Source organism: Leiobunum rupestre, chromosome 10 (genome assembly GCF_980474605.1).
Source record: "Leiobunum rupestre chromosome 10, qqLeiRupe1.1.hap1, whole genome shotgun sequence".
NCBI lineage: Eukaryota > Metazoa > Arthropoda > Arachnida > Opiliones > Sclerosomatidae > Leiobunum > Leiobunum rupestre.
The window spans coordinates 48,662,196-48,684,441 of NC_143393.1; the positions used below are offsets into that span (position 1 = coordinate 48,662,196).

Consider the following 22,246-nt stretch of genomic DNA (forward strand, 5'->3'; position numbering starts at 1 on the left):
CTGCGAGGACGCAAAAAATAAGACCGCCTCCTTTTTTCCTCCCCCCCCCCTTAGCGTGACGGGGTTAGGGCCTCAACGTGTCCATCGATAGTCTCAACATATTCATTCTCCCTGAGAATAAATAAATACATTCTTGATAATACTACGAAATTATTCTACGTAACTCCGTAATAATTCTACATAATAATTCTATGTAACTCTCCGTAATAATTCTACGTAATAATTCTATGTAACTTTGCGTAATAATTCTACGTAACTCTCCGTAATTATTCTACGTAAAACGTTTAGATAATTATTTCGACTAACTGACACATTTATGGAACGTGGTTATTGACTTATGACTACACGAATTATTTATCATTAACACTGTTCGTGGCTTGTATTTAAGGTTATTAGTCACATTGAAAACAGCGTTCTCCGTATACGGTTTATCGTGGCTTACTTAATCTCGTCAAAATGTTTTGACCTCGCGATAGCCTTAACTGCTATGTAGGAAATGATAGCGTTTTCGCCACGATACAACTTCGAATTTCAACGACTACGAGACGGCTCAAATAAAAAAGCAATTGCAACGGAACCCGCGAGTCAATAAACTCAGCGCTTTAACACAGAGGTAAGCTCAGATTTCGTAAAATAACCTTTATTATTTATAAAACATTATTTTATAATCAGAAAATTTATCAATTTCGTGGTAAAATATAACTCCGTTAATATTCGACAAAAATTAAACCAATTCTATTTACAATAACTGGTTTTAAATAGCTTAGCTTTTCATTTACAATGTTAAAAATGTACGTGGAAGAAATTCGTGATTCTCTAAATTTAAAAATTAAGTACAAAAGTTCGAAACCAATTGACCAGTTTCAATAACATTACTGCCATCTATCGGTTTTTAAAATTTAGTTCTGAATTAGGTAGCGCGTTCATAAAATTAGTCTTACTTAAAATTGTAAGCGTAGCTTTTTTCTAGGAATCTTGGCGCATAAGTACCATCTCGGCCAGTTGCGTAAAAATAAAAGTTGACTGTACTTGTGGTATTTGAAAATAACTTTACATTATTGAAACTGGTGAATTGAAATATTTGCCAAAATTGTGAAATAGTAAAAATTTGTGTAAAACGTCATCACGAATGGATTTTTTTCTATAACGGAGAAATGTTTATAACTGATTTTTTCAATAGATCGAAACGTGCTATAACACATAGGATCAAAAGTTGAAAAATAAACAGAAATATCCAAAATCACAATTTCTTAAAAAATCCTAAAAAAATTCGACAAAATCCAGAACTTCACCAAACATAAAAATCTGTTTATTTTTAAAAATACGGTTGAATTGTTTAAAAATCTTAAAATTCACGAAAGGTTCCGGAAAATCCAATGGATTTGCACATTCCTGAATGTCTGGCCCCTCAGTTATAATTTCCATAAAAATGTCACAACAATAATTTATTTACTTATACCAAAAGTGACATAATTCCCAAAAGTGCGACAACCCCTGTACTCTCGTATGCTAAAGGTTTAATGAATGCTCGACTCGAGATCGACCACATAAAAGACTATTTATTGTCGCCCTATCTGTTTCTTTTTTCAGTCTACGGTATTATATCATAGGTAGATGGCGATAAGGTCTCCACAGAACGACGAAAAATCATAAAATACACTAGCTTTGACCAGTGCTACTTAGTTCCTCCGTTCTTCACTACGAGGCGTTAATTCTTTGTTTTAACTTCTTCCCTCCCAAAGGCATACTTTCCCTTCTCCCCTCCCAACTTGTATTTCGCTCGTAACATTCATTAAGAAATAGGTTCGATTGACACACTTTTGGTAATTATGTCACTTTTGCTTATACTTAAAGGGAATGGCTATGTTGAGATGATTTTAGTTCCTTCCCCCTAAAAAAAATCGAATCAGCCCGGTATCTCATTGGTTCTCAAAATCTGACGTTTACCGACGCGAGTGCACGCCGGTGACGATTTTATTTTCCCTCTCGTGCCCGGAAGTTGAATTCCACTATAGTACCCACGTCACCGCATCTACACATAGTCATTATCATAAATACAATATTAGTAAAACCAGAAAAGAGAAAAATGAAATGTCTCTTATCTAGGTCATAAAACCTTCGGCGGCTTGTATATTATAATGGGATAGAATTTCCGTCAAATCGCGGAAGCATACACCGCAAAATGTTTGAAAATTAATTTGCATTACTCCGCATAGCTGTGATTTCTCACACTTTGAATGAATTCATAAAATTTTATTACATATTTTTTTTGTTTATCTGGTTCGATAATTCCCCATTTGCGGCAATACAGGTCGGCAAGCGTCAATGTACGAATTCTAGGCTTAGAACAGGAGTCAGGTAACGTCTTCCTGGATAAAACCACACAGGGAAAAGTAAAGTAAGGTCCGGGGATTTTGGTGGCCATTAAACAGGACGGTTCCTCCCACAACATCACGATGCTGATGTGCTAGCTCACCGTCATGCTGGAACCAAAGTCGTCTGTAATCGGCCAAAGAAATGTCGTTCAACTAGTTCACTACTTCGTTTTGAAGAAAGGCTAAGTAGTTGTGCCCATCAAGACGACTTAGAAGGCAAAATAGACCAATAAGACGATCACCGACTAGACCTGCCCAGACCTTTTGGTGTCTAATTGACTAATATATCGAGGAAAACTATCATCGGACACTAAGAGTAAATAACCCGGCCACCTGAATTGAAGGCTTTACAAATCTATCGATGACTTAGGCCTAAGGTGGTGCCTTGGGTATTAGCCTAGCTGATTATTATTATTATTGTAAAGTCCCAATTTTCGTGAGACATGTTACTGAAGCACTGAGAAATAAGCACTGCATATATCCATCATGAAGTGCCCAAGGAATGGTCTCACGTTACGTAGGAAAGTTCGGATGGTCTAGAATTCTCCAGACATATGCATTATGCTAGCTCTATTAGAAAATGTTTTGTCTACTATTTCTGAATCACAGCCAGGGCCGTATTAAGCAATGTGCCAAGTGTGCCATGGCACAGGGGTCCCCGAGATTAATAAATATATAAATAAATAAATAAATAAATAAATAAATAAATGTTTTTTAATGTGTTTTAAAATTTGCACAGGGCACCCAATAGTGTTAATCTGGCCCTGATCGCAGCAGAGGGTAGAATTATCGAACCATAAATTTAAACTAATTCAACAAGATCTTCAAACCATTGAATTTATAAAAAAAATGTATAGTTGAACGATAAAATCGAGAGGTAGATCATTCTGTTACAGAGTGTCCTAATAATTAAGATTAAAAATTTAATCCTAATTTAATCATTTTTAATTTTTGTGCAGACAAAAGCTATAGATTGGATTTTAATGAGATTTTATCATGATTTTATCATACGAGGGTGTCGTAACAATCAAGGCAGTGGTCTGCTTTTCGTCTGAAACATAAGAACCAATATACATTCAAACCTTTTCTGGTAAGTCTCCGCAAATATTATTTTAAGTAGTACCTGTTGGTTTTTATGACCTCAAACTCAGTGAAAAATAAGCCTATTCAACAGTATCAATTTTAATTGTAAGTCTTTGAAACATTTTGTCTACCACCTTCCGGTGAAGAAATGGAGTTTCTAAAACTAGGAAAATTTTCCGACGTTTCTGAAAATTCTAAACTAAAGAGTTCCCTGACCAATAAATATACCCACAAAAATTTTAAAATTCTAGAGTAAATATTTTTAGTAAAAAATGTCCTGATCATAAAAATTGAAACAGCCTGTATATTAACAATACATCATAAGTTATTTAACTAACTATATTTTGCATGGCGTTACGCTGCTAAGGGCCCCGACTTACTCAATTACATTCATCACACGTAGGATCAAATTTATATTGTTATGTATTAGTTTTAACATTTCAATTTAGACTTCTTGTATTGGTAAATTATTTGTTATTGCCTAATTGGTTCTTTGCCCGTCTAGAAATATTTTGACGTTTTCGACATTCAATTTGACGTGCTTGGTAAAACAAGTTTAAAAAAGGTCTATATTTGTGGTGGATCGCCTAATTTTACATTTCTGCCACCTGAAATAACAGAAACCAAAGAGTAATTGTCGCTAATTACGTTAGAGACTATTATCTTCCCGTGTTAGACGATATTTTTTAGTTTTTCAGAGATGGATCAAGATTCGTTCGGATCTAAACAGCCGTTGGTGGCTCCGAAGGACGATCAGAAAACTCAGAACCAAGATTCCATTCAACTAAATCAAATGACGTACGCCAAAATAATGACTGTTATTGGCCTCGCTTTCGGGAATTTTTCTATCGGAGCGTGCATTTCTCTACAAGCACCGTTTTTCCCAGCTGAGGTATGCTTCCAAATTGGTTCATTTAGCTACGGATTCCCCTTCACATTTCCCCGCGGTTTCCCTACACATTTCCCAATTCCCAGCACAGATCTCTACTCATTTCCCAACACAGTTCTCTGACCACTTCCCTACACATTTCCCAAAGATTTATCTACGCATTTCCCTACACATTTCCGAAAGATTTCCCTACGCATTTCCCTACACATTTCAGAACATATTCCCCTAAGATGTATCTACGCATTTCACTTCATATTTCTGTACGTATTTTCCTGATATTTCTCTACCCATTTCCTTGCACATTTCTCTACACTGTTCCCCTCGTTCGACCCTACACATTTACCAGCCCAGATATCTATACATTTCCCAACACAGTTCTTTACGCACTTCTAAACTCATTTCTTGAAGATTTGTCTACGCATTTCTTTTCACATTTTTCGAAGGTTTGTTTATGCATTTCTTTACACATTTATTGTATTTTTTGTTCGTACTTAAAGGGAGCCTAAAGTAGGAGGTTCGATGGCGGATCAACGAATTTCGTGTATTTACCGCTATAAGGTTAAAAGTATGTCGGAGCCTCTTAATCCTACTGCCTTAGGCATAATTCTTAAGCGCGCCCCTTACAGGCGGACGTTCCTTCGAGGTTAAGTGGCCAAGATATGATTAATTCAAAGAAGATTCTTCTAAATGACAAACTCTTATCGTAATATGCTGAAAAGCAGATGGAGATTTGAAATGAAATTACTGCCTCCCTTTAATTACAATCCTAGATTTTTGAAACATTTTATGGACCCTTTAAATTATCTATTTTTTCTGTGTTTATTTTCGATTTATATTTTCCGACTGCAGTCCATGCTGTTAAAAATGTGATGTGCACATACAAAATTTCAGAATCTCCGTGTTCACCGAGCAGGCGGTTTTCGGAAGCTTGTGAATGGACTAGTGTTGTTAATATTCCGGAAAAATAAAATGCGGAAAAATGTCCAGAAAAATTTTCCGCAAATCGGAAAAATAAAAATAATTGAAACATAAATTACTTTTTAAGAGTTTTTAATTTTTTTTAAACTTTTTATCGATATAATATGTCTAATAATAATAATAATAATAATAATAATAATCAGCTAGGCTAATACCCAAGGCACCACCTTAGGCCTAAGTCATCGAGCGACTTTTAAACCCTTTAATTCAGGTGGCCGGGTTACAATGCGTAGGAGGGTGATGGCAAGCCCTGCAAGCCAACAGCTCCTTACACTAACTAAAACAGTAAACATACTACAAAACATTAATAGTGTTACATTGTTAATCAGTTTAAAGCTAGTCTAGAGGTTTAGTTTTTCTTTTAGATTCGAAGAAATGAGGCGAAAATGCGGCTTTATTTAAATTTGCAAGCAATATTAGAATAATCATGGAATGAAATATTTTTATATTTCTTCGGAAAAATACGGAATGTTTTCCCGAAAAAAGGCCTTGGTCATTTTTCGACTTACAACACTAGAATGGACAATGCTGAAGTACACCCTTCTTTATAATCGTTGGAAAACAGGCTTGCCATGCATTTTCACGGGGAAATAAATACTTTTAGCCCGAAATTAAAGGTGACCCTGTTAAAATATAGCGTCCACTTAGAAGGGGAAAAAGGGACCACACCCACGTTATTAATATGATTACGTACTTTATTCTTAATATTTTAATTTAATTAATGTTAATGTTTTTAATTTATAAAACTCATCTGCGTATTGATTCGTTTCCTATAAATATTGATTTATTATTTGTACGAATCATCTTGGCCACTAAGCTCGGAGGAACGCCCGCGGGAAAGGCAGACGACTTTTGCATTAGGTGGTAGGAATAGAGGCTACTACAGACTTTTCACCCTTAAAAACAATAAACAGTCATTCTACTCATTGAGTTGGGAATATTAATCTAGAGATCCAATCAAATGTGCTCCCCGCGAAGTTTTTGAAAATTACGAATGTGCCGTCTCCTCTAAAATGATGAGAAAACGTTATCATATGACCCGTGGCGCCATCCATTATTTTTTGAAAAAAAAAACCTTTTTGCCGGGAAACGCGTCTTATTTGAACGAACCATTGAGAGATAGACGGCACCACGGGTAGAATGATAAAGTTTTCTCGTCATTTAGGAGCAGACGGTAGTATTCTTATTTTTTAAAAACTTGCTTCGCGAAATACTGAAATCCGACGTTTTGATTGGACCTCTATATTAATATTCCCAACTAAATGATTCCACTTCCTAATTGAATTCGACAGTTTAGACTATTCAAATTTATTGCTGCCAAATTAGTTGTTTATATCCGATGCAACAACTAATTGTTCACCCTACACTGTTCACACATTTCTAACGAAAATGGGTTTTTTTTTTCAATTTTTGTGGGCCGCAATAGTACGACAATTGTTCATATGGGGGCTAACGATTTGGGTTCCTCCAATAGGATTATTCGAATTTTTAGCTTTTCAAAATTATTTACGTCTGCTATTTCGATAATAGGAATAATACATAGTAAGAAGACGACGGATAAAAGGTTTCATAGTAATTGCGTCATGGAATAGCTTAATTTCATTGGTTGAATTTCAAATAGTTGTACATTTCAAACACCCCAAAATCGATCACCGAACCGAAAATTGCTGTTTCTACTGCTTAATTCACTGCTTATTAGTTTGACAAATTGGTTGACCAAACTAATTGGGCTTTAAAAGTTGTATAGTCTGATCGCCGCTTTCATGAGCTTTTCTAAAATGGTCTCGATCGATTCGCTGGGACATTTTGATAAACATTTACACATTATGAGATGCCGGAAATATCGAAAGTGACTTAATCACCGAATGTATGCCAGTTCCTATAACTCTCAAAGCTGAAGATTTACTGAATGATGCTATCGAGATAGAGCACGCAGAAGACTAAACTAGGATGGACGATTCACACATTTTCTGGTTTACTATTTATTGTTTCGTATTAAAACGTAGATAGATGGCGGTAGAGTTTGGGTCGTGTGGCAAAAAAATCAATAAGCCTGTGTGCCTTCTTCAGCGCTTTCTTATTTCTCGAAGCGCTCACCAGGGCGATACTATTTATGCTTTTGAAATACAATCACTCCCATCCCCTTTCAATTTTTACTTCGCGAGTAACATTAATTTGGTAATTATGGCACTTTGGATATAACCCACAATACTTGACCAAACTGTTTCAAAAATATTAAACGCCCAAATATTTTTGGGCTCCAGATTTCCCAAATTGACATTGCGATCGTAAGGGCTCGATATTTCAAATCGATTGATTTATGACAAACATTTCTTGACCTAACGGCTTCAGGGAAATCAAATTCCCAATTATTTATGGGCGTCAGATTTCCCAAATTGGCATTGTGATCGTAAGGGCTCGATATTTCAAATCGATTGATTTATGAAAAACATTTCTTCGCTTTACGGGTTCAGGGAAATCAAATGCCCAATTTTGTGGGCCCCGATGACCCGAGAGTTTTGGGCATATTATTATTATTTTAATCAAACGGTTTTTACGGCCACCCGCTGACCCAAATTGATATTAGGAATTAAGGTACTGACATGGTTAGATAGAACAAACTAATGCAGGCAATACAAATATCGAAAGAGCATATTTAACCTAAGTCATTTCGTTCGCGTAGGCCGAGAGAAAAGGAGCCAGCGCTACGCAATACGGGTTTGTCTTCGCTGTGTACCAAGTCGCCATATTTTGCTTCGCACCTGTTTTTGGGAAAACGGTAAGTAATTAACGTATTCGCAAATCACTTACATTTAAAGCCAATTGTCACGAGTCAACATTTTTGCTTCGTCGTGAATGGAGATAATATTTCCACAACGTGTTGGCCACACAAACACTTTTTTGCTAAGTTTTGAAGAACTGCTTAGCATAATAATAGGAGTTGATTGTACAGCAAATACAAAGAGCATGCATTTATTGTACTCTGTGTCTTGTGCAATAATAAAGTTAAGAATTGCTGCATTCAAAATTCTTATCAAACTCCACTTATAAATTAAGGGAACCAATCAAATTTGAGAGTACTGCATTTAAATTTTAGATAAACAATCAACTTTAAGGAACTACAATTTCAGGATAAAGTCCGCAGTTTACGAACTTCTCGGGTTAACCGCTACGTGTCTCTATGTAACCTGAAAAGGCTAATTATGTAGAGACGAGTGCGAAACCTTTTAATTTTGGCAATATTTCATGTCGGGGAGCGCAATGCTTAGTTTAAATTTTGGTTGGGAGTATCGCCGCCTACCGACCGATTTTGTAAAATGAAGGTGTGAAAGCTGAAAGGTTCAGCCTAAAAACATTTAAATCAAAAAGTCGGCTGTTATTTCCTCACACATTTAGTTGACAGATATTAAAGCAGATGGCGTTTTTTTCTAAGCTCGAAGCCGATCGATTTTTCAGTTATACGAGCATGGAGGAAGGAGGGATATTCTTTTAGAAAGTTGTTTAATGGGCGCCATCCGAATGCTTCCAAAAGTCAGACTTGCTTCCTCGTCTTTTACCGTTATTGCACGAAAGCGCCATCTAGGTAACCTATTTATTGACTTTGTTAATTACAATGAGTAGAGATAGCCATAATTCCAAATAAATATTTACTGAAATAAAAGTTATAAAAGAAAATAAATGTTATTAAAATATTTTCATAACAAATCAACGCCATATTTCCTATTTCTTTCACGAGCTTCTACTTATCAGCAAAAGAGGGCAGTGTTAACAAATCACATAAATTGCCCCTTCGTCACCCAAGGGGGAGGGAGAAAGTCTGACGCGTTTATATTACTGCTAAAACTTTGTAATCAAACCTCCTAAAATTTGAACAACCCTGGTTATACTTTTTCTGCTGTCCGAGCGTCGAAAAATGTGTTTGCTTTAGCTAGGAATTTCTAGAAAGAACTAATATTTCTAATTAAGTGTCTTTATTTTCAGGTAAATATTATCCCTCCGTACATTACCTCGACAACGGGGATCGTCATAGTAGGAGTTTCGTCAATTCTATTCGGGTATTTGGCAAATTAATTTTTCCATTTATAAGTGGTTTGAATAACCTTTATTATAGAATCTTATTTATACGAAATGCAGAATACCCGACTTTATTAAGACGGACTGCCATCTAGTAACAGTAAAGAGAAGTACTTAGTGTGCAATTTCCTTTTATCCCGTTTCTAGAACACTTTTATAGTATATATCTGCTTTTGAAAATCTATCATAGATGACGCCACCGAAAGGCGAAAATACTGAAGGGCCATCTACCAACAAAAAGGATAAATTCTTAGAATATAATTTCCTTATCTACCGTTAAACTTAAACAGTATATGGTTTTGAAAAACAGCTGTAGTCTAGATTCCCTAGATAACGGCGCTAAGGGTAGGCTGGGGTAGGCTACATCCGAGGGGCACTATGTTTTAGGGTGCCCTAATAATCATAATTAAATTGTTGAAAAATTATTTAATCAATATCAGTGATGGGCTGGCTCGGCTCGGCTCGTTAGGTGGGGTGGCGGAGTGGTTAGCACTTTCATCTCGTAGCAAGAAGAACCGGGTTCGATCCCAGCTTGTGGCACTAGGTGAAAACTAGGAACTACTCCTTCCGCATTGAGTTTGACGGTTCTCTCCCCACTGGTGAAAGGTGTGCTTCGGTTTCCCCTTCCCATCAAAACAAATGTAGAGGTTAACGGTAATAGTAAGTAGAGGTACCTACTGACTCGCGTGGCTTGAAGGACTTGCCACCACCCTCCTACGCATTGTAACTAGGCCACCTGTTGAAAGGCATTAAAAGTCGCTCGATGACTTGGGCCTAAGGTTGTGCCTTGGGTATAAGCCTAGCTGATTATTATTACATCAACGAGATTATAGATAATCGAAATATGTTTGGTTAAGTAGAAATAAATACATCCTTGATTTGTCTGAGTGTGAAATGGTGATTGGAAATTACATTAATGTCCCCAATCTTCAAAACACTTTGCGCACCCTTTAACCTGTGTACTGAATTAAATTTTGATTTGCAACACTGATTGTCTGCCGACAGGACATTGGACCGCGCTTCCAACGAGTCGTTCATTCCTCTGGCCATCTTAGTCCGCGTCGTCGAGGGAATTGGTTCCGTGGCTGTTAAGACTTCCAGCTACGCCATCATCGGCATGGAGTTCAAGGAGAACATTACTTTTATGTTCGTAAGCGAGTTCCACTTTCGTTAGACGACGCCACGGACCGTTCATGTACGACGTCACAGTGATTTAAGGCTTAGAGGGTGGTCACGCTTTGTGACCAGGAATGCTGATTTTGTGGGAGATGTTTAAAGGTTCATAGGATCCGCTGAAAACAATCTGGTTGAATTTCCCAGGTAGCTTGTACCCTTCCGTGACGTGACTCATTCGCAAAACACATGGGTATATCATGAAGGAAAGATAAGGAGAGCCGACTTGGGCCCTTTTTTAAGTGCCAAGTAGCCCTGCTGACTGCAGCGCTTCTAGACGTCGTACGGTAACAAATATGGCAGCGCTAATTTTTTTATCATGAAATAGGTATAGGTTTATACCGCGTGATGACTGAAGCATGGCCAAAAACCAAAATAAATCAAATAGTCGTTTCTAGTGGCGTAGCCATAAATCCTTCAAGGGAGGGGTTCAAACTATGTGAAATACCTGAGAGGGGTCGAGAAGGGGGTTAAATTTTACTATAGCCAGAGCTACACACAAGTGGGGGTTTGGACACGGAAACCATCCCCGGGTCGTTTTTACCGTGGTTCGAACTTTTCCTTTTTAAATTGTTGTATTGCAGAAGGGAAATTAATAGAATAGATATGTTTTTTCAACAACCCAAAAGATCAACAAAGTCAGTAAATATATAAATATATATAAATTAAATATGATATTTTAAATTTAACGCGCTGAACGCTAATGATTGTACCGTATGACGGCCACGTGGCGATAGAATCGAAATTCCAAAACCGACTTTCATACCTTAAAGGCAGAATTGGCTCTCCATAAATTTCCTCCATGGTTATATCACCGCACCATAAAACTCAAATGACTATATGGCCCTTTAAATAGATTGTCACATTTGCGACAAAGTATAAACTATCCCTTTATGAATTAATGGTATTATGTCGTCTATGAAATATTGATGTATTGCAAATAAAAATGAGGTTATCCAAACCGTGACGTCGTTTATGAACGAACTTCAACCTCATGTTATCATAATTTTATTGACAAAAAATATAATCCCTTTTGTGTTTTTGAAGGCGTTGCTCGAAACCTCATTAGGAATCGGTCTGATAGTTGGACCAACACTTGGTGGACTCATGTATCAGGTAGTTCTATATACCTTAGCCAAGGTCATAGGCTCATACGAGTAAACGTTTGGTCAAACTTTGTTGCTGAGCATAGTTTGGATCGCGAAACACACTGCGTATTCGTTTACAGGCTCCACGGAAACGCAGCGTGTTAAAACTAGCTTCTGAAAACCGTTTTCAATGTTAATCGTAGAACCATATTTTCTCGATACCCCACTTCCCCTCCTAAATTAAGTAACAATAATTCATAATTTAGGTCCCACCCCTTAACATTTAGGAACGCTTATACTCTTACTGCGTTAGGCAATAGTTCCCACACATATAATGCTTAAAATATTTCTGGTATAGCAGAATACACGACGATGAAATAGTACTATTGCTGTAGTATCGTCTAATCACTTTTGGTGCTTAGGTATACACTGGTTTATCACAAAAGCTAGCGATGGAGAGCTTTATCCGTGGTAACTACCCGCCGAACCGTCTTTTCGAACACCGAATCGTTAATTTCTTACTTAGAAACCAGATTGATCACGCGATGACAGAAATCCGTTAACAGCTATTTGGTTCGCGGGTTTAAGTTGTCACTTAACCTTGGCTTGGGAAGATGGATTAGGATCAGCTGTAATATTCCCAGGATTAATAGTTTATCTTTTAGATTGGTGGATACTCAGTTCCTTTTGCCGTGGTTGGCGCTCTGCTCCTACTGGACGCTTGCGTCATGTTGGCTGTGCTCACCAGAGCTGGTAAGATCAATTACAATGAGCGGTTCCATGCAAACAGCTAGACCTTCGAATTAAAAACCAATTAAAAAGTAAAGTCTACAAATTTCCAAAAGTAGATGGTTTTTGCCCTATTTGGGCTCATCGGTATTGTGCAGGGAAATTTTAACTCGAAGGCCTATTTGGCCTGAGTTTCGCGTCTTTATTTTCAATCTCGAAGACCTGTTGCATGTTGGTACGTGAATTGCTATGTTAAACAAAGTAGTTCATCCCAGCTTTAAAAAACCACTGGCATTGTTCAAGATGGTCTTCTAGTATTGTTTCGCTACAGCAGGGTACACGCTGACGAAGTAGTAGCTGCGGTCTTATGGACTTTTTACCATTGCTGTAGTATCGTCCAATCACTTTTCCGTCTTCGTGTTCTCTGTATTATCGTAAAAATAGCAAGAAAATTATTTTCACGTCAGAACTACCCACCGAACCCCTGCCAAATCCTCTTCGCGTTGCTTCCCAGACCAACTCAACCCAGGGCCTCTGAAATTTTACCATAGGGATGTATATACCGTAGGGCCGCTACACTCAGTTTCGCCCATGCATTTCGCACGGCCCTGAACTTAAGCATGTCGGGTGCACCGCTTTTAAAGGGCTACGTAATCGTTTAAAATTTGGGGGATGGGGCTACGTTGCGAAGCGGGAAGGTACGTCTGAGTCACGTTCCGGAAGGGAAGAACGTTTTATTTATCGTGTTAACGTATCTCTAGTTACATAAGCTATATTATACATTTTCATAAATGAATTGAACTATATTAATTTATATACCTCGTCAATTTAAATCCGGCAACCACGCTTTGAAATACGTGGTTTAAAGAGATAGTGTCAGTATTTTCTACGTATATGAAGTTTTTTCATCAATTATTTAAAAATATAGTTAAGAAAAATATCGCTATAAAACATTTCAAATTTTAAAATAGAAAGATAGCGTAACTTTTTCTTATCACATACTGTCTACGTCATAGATAGGTTGATGTCTATTGGTCGCTACTAGAGCGAGCTGGAAATAGAATTTTTAGGGGATTACAGGAGGAAATTTTACTCCCATCGCTTTCTTTTGATCCGAGTTCCCCGCTTTCGCACGCATTAAGACCCTCATTCGATGGAAAGTAATGGAAAGATAAGCCACTTGTGTTGTTATTATTACTGCAGGAAGGAACTGCGCAATACACTGTGGCGCCCACGGTCTTCGGTGCTATCGGTGGCATCTTTCCGTAGAATTTAAATATTGTTATAATGACTACGTATAAGAAATAATGATATCATTTATAAACAATACCTTGTTATCGATTTTTTCTTCAATTTCTACTTTGAAAATAATATTTTTACACGTAGCCGGCTCGTGAAGTCGTGATTCGAGAATCTCGAACCACGTGGTCCGCGAGAAGAAAGTCAAAAAACGCGCTTACAAATCCTCTACGCGATAGTAGAAAAAGACTACTGGAAATTCCCCGCCGCTCGAGCGCGCCGAAATCGACCAAACTCATGACGTCAACAATCTGTTAAGTTTTGCGCGGCTATTGAAATACCATTATTTTATAAATATAAAACTAAATACTAATTGAAAGTGCTTATATGTATATATATTCTGATTCAGGACTTAAAAATCTATCATAACGTGTAAGCCAAAGAACCAAATTTTAAATTAATTAATTAAATATATCCAGTCAAATCAACGAACCCAATCGAGTCATTCATGAAATTGGATGTCCGAGGCCTACTCACTCTCGACGTCGGTAGTCTAATGGTAGTGGCGTTGGGACGGTAACCCAAAGGTTTTAGGTTCGATTCCTGCCCGAGGTGAAATGATTTTTCATAGAAAACTCCGGTAGATAAACGTGCGCGTAAGTATTTCCTTGGTTAATAAGAAACATCTATCAACGAAGTTCATTTTTCTGACATTTGATTGGAATTCCCACTGACTTTATGAAATACGTTTCAAAATAAAATACTACGAGGGGTTAAATACGTCATGTACTAAGATTATTAAACTATTGCACCGGGAAAATATGGTATTTAAATAAGTAAACATCCCTAGGCATTTTACGTCACGAAACGCAGCAATACACGCGGTAAAATTTCAGCTGTTACGCGGTGTACACAAATCGCGATAAGGCAAAAAATGAGTTTCCATTCCAATGTTCCTGGAACCTAGGAGCAACAAACACAACACCCCACACAAGGCTAGACGCTTTTGCGCCTGCTGCCGTCGAAAGGGAAAAATTTTGAAATTGTCTTCCCCCCGCCCGTAAAACGTTCAGTGTAAAGGCTTGTGACGCTCGTCCAATGAAATTCGTACACAACCCTTCGTTAGCGTGTTTATAGGCTAGCCGCGTTCTCCTTGTGTTTGTTGCTCCTAGCTGGAACTTGCGAAGGTACTGGTTTCATTTTATTTTCCCATATATACATTATAAACGTGTGGCACTACCTACTGTGAAATTAATCAAACATTTCCTTTGACAAAATGAACATTCACGTGTTTAGGTAGCGAAGATAAGAAATCAGGCGAGCTGTGGAAATTTTGGAAAAGTTGGTCGTTGATTGCCAACTCCTTAACGGTCATGTCCGTGTTCTTCTACGTTGGCATTTTCCAAACGTCGTTGGAACCCCATTTAAGAAAAGTAAGATTTGGACCAAATATTTCTGGTCTGTCGCTTACTAGATTCGCCTGGCTTGTCGAAAAAGGTTATTACAATTTTTTCTTTAAAGCTATCTAGTTTGCATTTCTACATTTTTAAGGGAAAAACACCGCAACGGTGAGCGTTGTTACTCTAGTGACAAACCAGCCTAAAGCCTGGTTTTCACTGGGCTAAAAAACAGCGGAATTGGCTTTCCGCTCCGTTTGCGGAAAAATATTTTCCGCAAAATTTTACGGAAAGCTTGCGTTATTCCGCGGAATGGAAGTTCTATTTTTCCAAATTTTTAAAACGCAACGCGATGTGCTAACCAATCAGTGAAAATCATGCGTTGACGTCACTAGCTCACTACTCTCGGTTTGATTCAATTTGTTAGGCCTAAAAAGCGTCGCGTTTAGTTTATAAACATGGTTATTGTATATCGGTTTTCTGAAATTGGTCTTCTTCTAAGATATTTTGGCCCTGACGAGACTTAATGTGGTCGAATAGGCGCTTAAATAAAACATCTTCCCAGAAATTGCCAAGAAGTAATATTTCCGACAGCCAGGACTCATAAGTTATTATTTATATAGTGCTTGTTGAAATATTAGAAAGCTGGAAACTTTCTCGAACGTAACATCGGTTTTTGCTAAGCCTTAACATGCCAAAAAAGGTTACCTAGTTAAAAAGAAACACTTGTTGCATACCGTAATACGTTTAGTTCTAAAGGAATTAGTTTTCATCTTTTTCCGAAAGATAATTTTATACGAAATGAATTAACTCTGCCTCCATGAGAAGCCTGAAAATTGCCCGGTAATATAAAAATATTCCGTATAATTTTAATTATTTTTACCATAAGAGGATGATATTAATAATAATATTATCTTCTTATACTTAGATTTAGTAACATTATATATTTTACCTTAAAATATATTATCGAAAATTAACATTAGTATGTTCCTTAAACACGTGAGCTGACGCATTTCTTATCTGACGCTAAATTCTCATGAGGGCAAAAACGCGTCTCCCTCTCCATTGGCTTAAATATGACTTTTTGGCTAGCCATTCTAACCGTTTAACCAACCGACCGGAAATAGTTCCTTCCCAGATGAATTTGGAGAGGGGAGTAAAAACCGAGTATCTTTTATTGAAGCGTCCATTGTTCCTTGGACATATGAAAAACCTACAGTTTGATTTTGTTAAATCCTTAATCTTTGTACAATCATAACAAATGGCCAAGGCTTACGTGTGGTGTTTTTCACTGTCAGATTCCCTCAGTTCTTGTATTAAATTTTTGTAGTAGCCCTTTTCCTCGCGTCTCAAAAATATTCCCCTTACCCAGAACCGTCTTTCGTAGATAGTTTTTGCATATTTTCTCCATAAATTAAATGCTAAAATACCATTAACTAGTTGAATATACGCGAAAATATAAGCATTAAATTCGACTTGTTGCACCTCTTCGGCGTCCATTTTAATTCTGTGTGTCAGTAAAGATACAATCTTCAGCGCATGCGCTATCGAAACCGCCAAATTACAAACCGCTTGAAAAAATCCCCAGTGAAAACCAGGTGCGGAAAAGCCTTGGAAAATCCGCCGGAAATATATTTGCGTAAAACAATTTCCGCCGTTATTTAGCCCAGTGAAAACCAGGCTTAATGCTTGGTTTACACTTGCGCGTCACTAATTTTTCGGCGTACAAAGGATTTTTGGTGCGTAAAGAAAAATGCATTATGACGCGCGCTAGTGCCTAAAGCCACATTTTCATGTTTGCTATAAGCGGATAAAAATACTTAAAATACGTTTCCGCTTCAAGAATTTTCCTTTTTCGCGTAGACAGCGTTAAAACATTTTCGAAAACTCGGTCAATTGGAAATTCTTATTAGCTTTAAGCTTAGTTTCCACTAGAATAAAAAGTGCCTAACTATTGTATTAGACCTAGCGGGGTTGTTTAGCGACTTTTAATTCCTCGAAATAATGTTGCTGGGTTAGAATGCGTAGAAGGGTGGTGGAAAACCACTTTCTACACTTTTTAGGTGGTTTCTTTTCGCCTGTTCTCGAACTAAAGTGTACTCTTTTTACTCTAAATCGTTTTATTCGTCTTCCGGGGCGATTTAAGTACGCGCTGGTGACGTTTTTCCTTTCCCCTCTCGTCCCCGGGGAAAATAGGACCTCACAGAACGTATCAACATAGTCATTCTGTATGAATAAATACATTCTTGTAAAAACATTTTTAGAATCGCCCGTTTACAGAAAATTAATTTTAGAAACGGGTACCAACAAAATTTAGATTTCAAAAGTATACAATGTGACTCGGTTCATCTTGTTTTTTAACAGTTCGGATTGCAACCATTTCTGGTCGGATTCATTTTCATCATTAGCGGAACTACGTACGCCGTCACGGCACCTTTAGTGGGTCGTCTCTGCGACAAAGGAGTATATAGACTATATATTTTTGAGTGGTAAATCAATGCAAATGGCAAATCTTAACAGCTGATTAATTTTTGCAGTTTAACCCGAAAGCGTGTGTGCTGGTTGGTTGCGTCGTCGCCTTGTGCTCTCAAACCGTCATTGGACCCGCTGGTTTCATCCCAGTTGACACGTAAGCATCGCGTAATTTTAAAGGGAGTATACAGTAAATTCACGTTTTTGTCGTTTGGAGTGCTCTTCCTGAAACGCCCATAAAACCACCTTTAAGGGACACAAAATCGTTTAAACAATTCTTGTCGAAATAAAAAAACGCGTTTGTGGCCCTTTAAGAGTTGTTACAGAGATTATAACACGGCCACCTGTTTAAGGGCATTATAAGCCGCGATATGACTTGGGCCTAAGGTGGTGCTGCGGGTATTAGCCTAGCTGATTATGATTATTATTAAGCAAAGTGCCCTAGAAGTTTGAACGACAATGTGAGAAGAACCTAGACGTTTGCGAAATTTAAATTTTTATAACTGGTTTTTGTTCAACGGTCCACCAAAACAATTTATGTTCCAATAGAATTTTGACATATTTTATAAATTTTTCTAAACCAGGATACGCGACGAAATTAAAAACGTATCTAAGCAATACTAAAACTCTCCTTATACTTGACTGTGAGCATTGTCTATACACAAATTGTGGTTTTCGTGTACCCTAACTTCTCAACTGTTAGGGTTATAAATGTAAATGTTACATAAAAATACATGGAATTACAGATCATCGATAGCCCATATTAATTTCGGTGTTAAGGGTCCCACAAGCTGGGCATTTGCCCATGTTAGTGAGTTTGGGAGATTTTTTACTTTAAATCTACATACTTTTTTAAAATTAAGACCGACTTGGTTGTAAATTATATTTTTAGTTAGTACTTATCATTTTTGAGCTACGTTTTCAGTTGCTTTCAGAAATGTCAATTTTAAGTGATAATTCTGGCGTACGCACTCTTGTGATATTTGAATTTCGACCTTGGAAACCTCTACGAACTACAGGGCGTTGGATACTTTCTACGTGCTTTTTAGGGCACCGCGTGTTTTTTAAACGGATGAGCACTATGTACAGGATGATTTAAAAATGTTTATAATCAATGGACAGAGTGATTAATAAAGCGTTTTCATGGGTTTTTCTTTGAGTGGAAATTCCTGTTTGGTTATTATAGTACATTTATTAAGTTAATGTAGAAGATGATTTAAAATTGGTTCAAATTAAAATTGAAAATTCAAAACATATTTAATATATTGGAGGATTGTATGTACTCAAATGTCCGTGATATCTTGTTTACACTCTAACCGATTTCGCCCTAATTATACGAAATTTAGATGCATTTCAATTCAAACCGGTTTTCTTGTTTTTTTAACCCCGGCTGTTACTGGAAAAAGAAAAACTTATCATCATTATTTCTGGAATCCCGATTTATTTAGCTAAAAAATTACAATATGAAGTAATTTTAAACAGTGTAAATATTATACGACGTGTCACATAAAAATTATCACGTTCAGGGCCCTACCCTAAATCACCTAAATGAAAGCTGTTTTTCACTTCGCGTCGTTTTGGCCCAGTGAAAATCAGTTTTTACTCGTATAAACCTTGTACCATGGATTCGAAATCAGAGAACCTTCTGAATGATGGTTTTTTAACTACGCGATTACCCACTTCCTGACCTGACCTCCAAAAAAAGGCCCTCCATCGGTTACTGTAGGGTGCTATCTATAGTTGGTTATCATGATAACTAGGGAGCTAGGGTTTTCGAAGCTACGGTTACTAAGTAGGTAAACGCTATGGACTACGCGCGAGGCGTTGATTTCGAATCTAGGTACGAGGTCTATATGGTCTTGGCCCAAAATGAATAAGCCTTGTTTCCATCTGTTTTTAGTGAACTGTGGATGGTCATATTAGGACTGTTCTTTCTGGGTCTAACTCTGTCGCTGAAATTAGTTTCCACTTTCGTCATTTCGTTGAGAGATACCATGTAAATATGGCAAGACCAAGGTCATTTCATCATGTTTAAATTGACATTTTATCTTTGCAGAGAAAGAGGTTTTCCAAACGATATCACGACATACGGTCTGGTGTCAACTCTCTTTGCAACGTCACAATCCATCGGGTATCATTTCAATTATTCAAAAGCATATGCATAAATCTATTCGGTTACCATCGCGGCGCAGCGCCACCTAAGAGCAACAAACACAAGGAGAACGCTGCTATAGCCTTTAAACACGCTAATGCAGCGTTGTGTACAAATTTCATTGGAAGAACCCTTACGCTGAACGTTTTACTGATAGAGGGAAGTAAATTTCCGAATTTTCTCCTTCCGACGGCAGCAGGTGCTAAAGCGTCTAACCAATGAAAAATGTACGCGAGAAAATGCACGACTTTTGACTTGTGTGGGGTGCTGTGTTTGTTGCTCCTAGGTAGGGCCCCGGTGAAAAGCGCCCACGAGGAGAACCAGTAGCTGTAGGGCCCATCGAAGAAGCTCAAGGGGGGGGGGGGTGCAAATCAAGTTAACTTGGGAAAAGTTTTCAGGGGTCAAGGGGGGGGGGGGGTGCAAATCGAAGGGGCCCGCGAGTAAGTTTGCCCCGGGCCCCAGGATACCTCTGCACGGCCCTGCTCCTAGGTGCCACATACACTCGTTTCGGTCGCGAATAATTACGTTCCAGGCAAATGGCCAATCTTATGACTTGGTCTGAAGTTCAATAAACGTTTGGGGTGTTCTGAAAACGGTTCTTAATAACAAAATACCCGAAGTACTTATTTAAAAAATAATTAAAAATTTATGGCATATTCTCTCAACCTATATTTTGGAAACCAAACTGAGTAGCATATTATCGTCCTTGGTAGTAGTATATTTATCCTTGGGAATATTTAGAAACTAGGAAGCTCTGCGCTGGGAACTAAACCATAATTGAGCAACAGCTCCGAATATCAGTTCGCTGCTTAGGTTGGTAATTGTCACACTTATATTACTTATGGTATTATCATATCAAATACAAATTATCCAATCTGACACACTTCTGGTTAATTATATTCCTTAAAATTTGATGCCTTTTAATTTTAGGGCATTTTTGGGGCCCATCGCTGGAGGGTATCTTCAAGACTATTGCGGATTTCGATGGGCTCTTGTTTTTATCATGTGTATTGAAGTCAGCTTGGTAAGTACGGAGTAAGACGTTCGATGGTGGATCAAATAAATTCAGATTATTGGCGCTAGAAAGTCTGTAGAAATATCCCGCGGCCAAATAAGTAGAGCTTCCAACGGGCACCTGATCAGGTCATTCTGAAGATAAGAGATAAATTCCTCTCTCCTAGCTAGGAGCAACAAACACAGCACCCCACGCAAGGAGAACGCAACCAGTCAAAAGTCGTGCATTTTCTTCCGTACATCTTTTATTGGTTAGACGCTTTAGCGCCTGCTGCCGTCGGAAGGGGAAAAATTCTCTCCCCCCCACCCGTAAAACTTTCAGCGTAAAGGTTCGTCCAAATAAATTTGTACACAACACTGCGTGAGCGTGTTTCAAGGCTAGCTACGTTCTCCTTATGATTGTTGGTCCTAGCTCCAAGAAACGTGATCTAAAATTGTATTTGATTGAGTCTCCCCAGTAACCAATAAGCTATAATTATTCTGAAAAGATCTTATACAACTAGTATGAAATCTTGCGGAGATGAAATGAAAATAAACACTATAACTATTATTCTTAACGGAATTTAATTTAACTTAATAAAATCGATAATTGAATATATCTAAAATCCGCTCACCCTCTGTCTGTCAGACTAAAATTAATTCGGATTAATTTCGGGTGAAAAATATCTGGTTTGTATTTACTGATCAACTGATACGATAATATCTGAACGTAATTACGTATAATCTGATATCTTAATTTTTTCCTCGGTTCAGATAACGCAACCTTTATTTGAAAATCGGTTGGGAAGACTGCCATCTAGGAGCAACCAACACAACACCCCACACAAGGAGAACGCGAGCCGTCAAAAACGTTCAGCGTAAAGGCTCGTCCAATGAAATTTGTACACAATACTGCGTTAGCGTGTTTAAAGGCTAGCTGCATTCTCCTTGTGTTTGTTAGTTTGTTACTCGTAGCTGCCATGAAGATTATGCTATCCAACAAACTCCAGTCGTAGTATACCCCCCCCCCCCCAATTATTACCAGTAATTTTGAAAATACACTTGAAAATCCCTTTGAAATAATGAAAGTAATTGTTTAAAGAACGCAATCCATTGTTTCAGCTCGTCGTACTGACGTTACAGTTTATTCTGTGCCGAGGTTTACTCGGACGTTTTGTCAAAAGCGAAGAATCGAAGCCGTTGACCTCATCTTCCGAAGACAATGATCAACAAAGAAGGGCATCTCTCTACGAGAAATCCTACACCGGCACAATATTTTAGATTTTCCAATTTATTATATTTAAATGTGAAACTATATTCAAAGAAGTGTATTTATTTATTTATTTATTGATACACAAACAAAGACCACTAAGCCACGATCGGCTTATATGTTGTTCCTAAAGGGGGGCCAAATACCGAACGGATAAATATAAAACACAAACAGAAACATAGTATAGAACAAAGTCAACAAACATCTAACATTGTGATCAATTTTGTAATTGCTTTTCTAATGGCCATTTTAGAAGGCGATTGTAGCAACTAGCATCCCAATCATTAATCACTCTACATGCTAAATGACGTAGACGAACATAGCTATTAATTAG

General features: G+C 37.6%; 1 protein-coding gene across 1 annotated transcript; it reads left to right on the forward strand.

Annotated features, from left to right (window-relative positions):
• The first annotated feature begins 568 nt into the window (after positions 1-568).
• Positions 569-21,960, forward strand: LOC149926099 (MFS-type transporter SLC18B1-like). Its single transcript, XM_090160970.1, has 16 exons — positions 569-613; positions 3,335-3,465; positions 3,964-4,088; positions 4,149-4,350; positions 8,009-8,104; positions 9,307-9,380; positions 10,405-10,549; positions 11,620-11,688; positions 12,326-12,413; positions 14,925-15,061; positions 17,390-17,488; positions 17,563-17,654; positions 19,398-19,493; positions 19,554-19,628; positions 20,580-20,673; positions 21,765-21,960. Exons 4-16 carry the CDS (start codon positions 4,159-4,161, stop codon positions 21,921-21,923), a joined length of 1,416 nt encoding a protein of 471 aa, XP_090017096.1. The 5' UTR covers positions 569-613; positions 3,335-3,465; positions 3,964-4,088; positions 4,149-4,158; the 3' UTR covers positions 21,924-21,960.
• Positions 21,961-22,246: the final 286 nt, after the last annotated feature.

What these genes read in the sequence shown, in the direction of transcription:
- LOC149926099 (XM_090160970.1), top strand. Translation starts at nt 4,159, where the DNA reads ATGGATCAAGATTCGTTCGGATCTAAACAGCCGTTGGTGGCTCCGAAG. An exon ending in TGGAACCCCATTTAAGAAAA is followed by an intron (nt 15,062 to 17,389) that starts GTAAGATTTGGA and finishes GTTTTTTAACAG; the next exon opens with TTCGGATTGCAACCATTTCT. An exon ending in ATTTCGTTGAGAGATACCAT is followed by an intron (nt 19,494 to 19,553) that starts GTAAATATGGCA and finishes TTATCTTTGCAG; the next exon opens with AGAAAGAGGTTTTCCAAACG.